Source organism: Heteronotia binoei, chromosome 8, assembly GCF_032191835.1.
Source record: "Heteronotia binoei isolate CCM8104 ecotype False Entrance Well chromosome 8, APGP_CSIRO_Hbin_v1, whole genome shotgun sequence".
Lineage (NCBI taxonomy): Eukaryota > Metazoa > Chordata > Lepidosauria > Squamata > Gekkonidae > Heteronotia > Heteronotia binoei.
In genome coordinates, this window is record NC_083230.1 from 127,496,011 (window position 1) to 127,499,276 (window position 3,266).

At 57.9% G+C, this 3,266-nt stretch overlaps 1 protein-coding gene across 1 annotated transcript in view; it reads right to left on the bottom strand.

Moving 5' to 3' along the window:
- The window catches only part of TSPAN33 (tetraspanin 33), a 28,711-nt gene extending 25,721 nt beyond the window's left edge, over nucleotides 1-2,990 (bottom strand). Inside the window, exon 1 of the mRNA XM_060244633.1 lies at nucleotides 2,845-2,990. Coding sequence (XP_060100616.1) covers nucleotides 2,845-2,955 — 111 coding nt within the window. The 5' untranslated portion in view covers nucleotides 2,956-2,990. The remainder of the gene's footprint in view (nucleotides 1-2,844) is intronic.
- Between the last annotated feature and the right edge of the window lie 276 nt (nucleotides 2,991-3,266).

Consider the following 3,266-nt stretch of genomic DNA (forward strand, 5'->3'; position numbering starts at 1 on the left):
TTGATTCCCCACTCCTCCACTTGCAGCTGCTGGAATGGCCTTGGGTCAGCCAGAGCTCTCTTATCTGGGAGAACCGGGTTGGATTCCGCACTCCTCCACTTGCAGCTGCTGGAATGGCCTTGGGTCAGTCATAGCTCTCTTATCTGGGAGAACCGGGTTTGATTCCCGACTCCTCCACTTGTAGCTGCTGGAATGGCCTTGGGTCAGCCAGAGCTCTCTTATCTGGGAGAACCGGGTTGGATTCCGCACTCCTCCACTTGCAGCTGCTGGAATGGCCTTGAGTCAGCCAGAGCTCTCTTATCTGGGAGAACCGGGTTGGATTCCACACTCCTCCACTTGCAGCTGCTGGAATGGCCTTGGGTCAGTCATAGCTCTCTTATCTGGGAGAACCGGGTTTGATTCCCGACTCCTCCACTTGTAGCTGCTGGAATGGCCTTGGGTCAGCCAGAGCTCTCTTATCTGGGAGAACCGGGTTTGATTCCCCACTCCTCCACTTGCAGCTGCTGGAATGTTCTTGGGTCAGCCAGAACTCTCTTATCTGGGAGAACCTGGTTTGATTCCCCACTCTTCTACTTGCAGCTGCTGGAATGGCCTTGGGTCAGCCAGAGCTCTCTTATCTGGGAGAACCAGGTTTGATTCCCCACTCCTCCACTTGTAGCTGCTGGAATGGCCTTGGGTCAGCCAGAGCTCTCTTATCTGAGAGAACCGGGTTTGATTCCCCACTCTTCCACTTGCAGCTGCTGGAATGGCCTTGGGTCAGCCAGAGCTCTCTTATCTGGGAGAACCGGGTTTGATTCCCCACTCTTCCACTTGCAGCTGCTGGAATGGCCTTGGGTCAGCCAGAGCTCTCTTATAGGGAGAACCGGGTTTGATTCCTCCCTCCTCCACTCGTAGCTGCTGGAATGGCCTTGGGTCAGCCAGAGCTCTCTTATCTGGGAGAACTGGGTTTGATTCCCCACTCCTCCACTCGCAGCTGCCGGAATGGCCTTGGGTAAGCCAGAGTTCTCTTATCTGGAAGAATTGGGTTCGATTCCCCACTCCTCCACTTGCAGCTGCTGGAATGGCCTTCGGTCAACCAGAGCTCTCTTATCTGGAAGAACTGGGTTTGATTCCCGACTCCTCCACTTGCAGCTGCTGGCATGGCCTCGGGTCAGCCATAGCTCTTGTAGGCGTTGTCCTTGAAAGGGCAGCTGCTGTGAGAGCCCTCTCAGCCCATCCACCTCACAGGGTGTCTGTTGTGAGGGAGAAGATATGGGAGACTGTAAGCCACTCTGAGACTCTGATTCACAGAGAAGGGTGGGATATAAATCTGCAGTCTTCTTCTCATCTCTCCCCGCAATGAAAGCAGATCTCCAGAATACACAGATTCTGAATCCTCTGCAGCAAACAGCCGCTTTATAGGGTGGGTGGTCATCGTTGTATTATATTACATCCCTATTATATTGTATCCCCCACACCCATCTCCCATCCTTAAAATCTCCAGGAATTTTCCAACCAAGAGTTGGCAACCCTTCATGCAGGAAGTTCCAGAGATTAAGGATGGTTTTCTTCTTTTCCAGTCGGCCAGAGGTTGCCTTTAACATTTCATTGCACGCACAAGGTTTTCTTTTCGCCATAAAAAGCCTCGCCCTTCAGATTCGTTCCCTTGACCTGTACAGCCCAGGCAAGCCCAATCTTGGAAGGCAAGCAGGGTCAGCACTGGTAAAGACTTGGATGGGAGACCACAAGGAAGTCCGGGGTTGCTACGCTGAGGCAGGCAAGGGCAAACCACCTCTTTTTCTCTTTTGCCTTGACCTGGACGGCCCAGGCCAGCCCGATCTGCTCAGATCTTGGATGCTAAGCTGGGCCAGCGCTGGTAAGGACTTGGATGGGAGACCACCAAGGAAATCCAGGGTTGCTCTGCAGAAGCAGGAAAGGGCAAGCCACCCTCTGTTCCCAGGACGGCCCAGGCTGGCCTGATCTCCTCAGATCTGGGAAGCTAAGCACGGTTGACTGGTTAGGACTTGGATGGGAGACCGCCATCAAGGAAGCCCGAGGTTGCTCTGCAGAGGCAGGACAAGGGCAAACCACTTCTGAACATCTCTTGCCTTGACCCGGACGGCCCAGGCTGGCCTGATCTCATCGGATGTGGGAAGCTAAGCACGGATGGCCCCCATTACTGTTTGGATGGGAGACCACCAGGGAAGCCCGGGGTTGCTACGCAGAGGCAGGCAAGGGCAAACCACTCTCTGTTTCTCTCTTGCCTTGACCTGGACGGCCCAGGCCAGCCCTATCTGCTCAGATCTTGGAAGCTAAGCTGGGCCAGCGCTGGTAAGGACTTGGATGGGAGACCACCAAGGAAATCCAGGGTTGCTCTGCAGAAGCAGGAAAGGGCAAGCCACCCTCTGTTCCCAGGACGGCCCAGGCTGGCCTGATCTCTTCAGATCTGGGAAGCTAGGCAGGGGTTAGGACTTGGGATGGATCCCAAGGAGGCAGCTGATTAGGACTTGGGATGGGATCCCAAGGAAGCCCCGGGTTGCTAGGCAGAGGCAGGTAAGGGCGAACCACCTCTGTCCTTCTCTTCCTCTGAAAACCCCGCGAGCGGCAGGCAGCCCTGAGCCGGCTGCAACTCGACAGCGCCCCCCTCCCGCCTTTCATTTGCACCGCGCGTCAAGGAAATGCATTCCCACGAGACGCGCGCTTGCTTGCGGCAAGCAAGGCGGAGAGCCGCTGCAGGTCCCGACCCCCGGCCGCGCCCGCTCAAGGGCAGAAAAGCTACCCCCCGCGGTGACCCGACACGCATGCGCACGCGTCCCGTTCACACGTCGTGCCAAAGACACGCGAGTGCAATCCGGCCCGGCTCACCCAGAAGATCATGTTGAAGAAGAAGAGCAGGTACTTGACCAGGGGGCTGACGAAGGAGAAGTCCTCCGCCGGGGGAGCAGCCCCCGAGCCCCCCGCCAGCCGCTTCGCCATGGCCGGCCCGACGCCGCACCGCGAGCCGCTCGCCCGGCCGGAGAACGACCCTGAGACCTGCGCCCGCCCCTTCTCGCCTTCCCGCCCGCTCATTGGCCCGCCTCGCCCGCACCTCCCTGCGGATTGGCCGCCTTCCCCTTCGCTCGCCTTTCGGCCCCGCCTTTTTGGAACGTCGAGTATCCTTTTGGAGCCGCGGACACCTGTTAAGGGCGCGAGACCTTCCAACCCCCCCGCCGCCGCCCCGGGCTCTTAAAGGGGCCGCGTCGCGCCTCGGAGGCGTCTGCTGGGTCCCAGAGGCACCGCTCACAAAG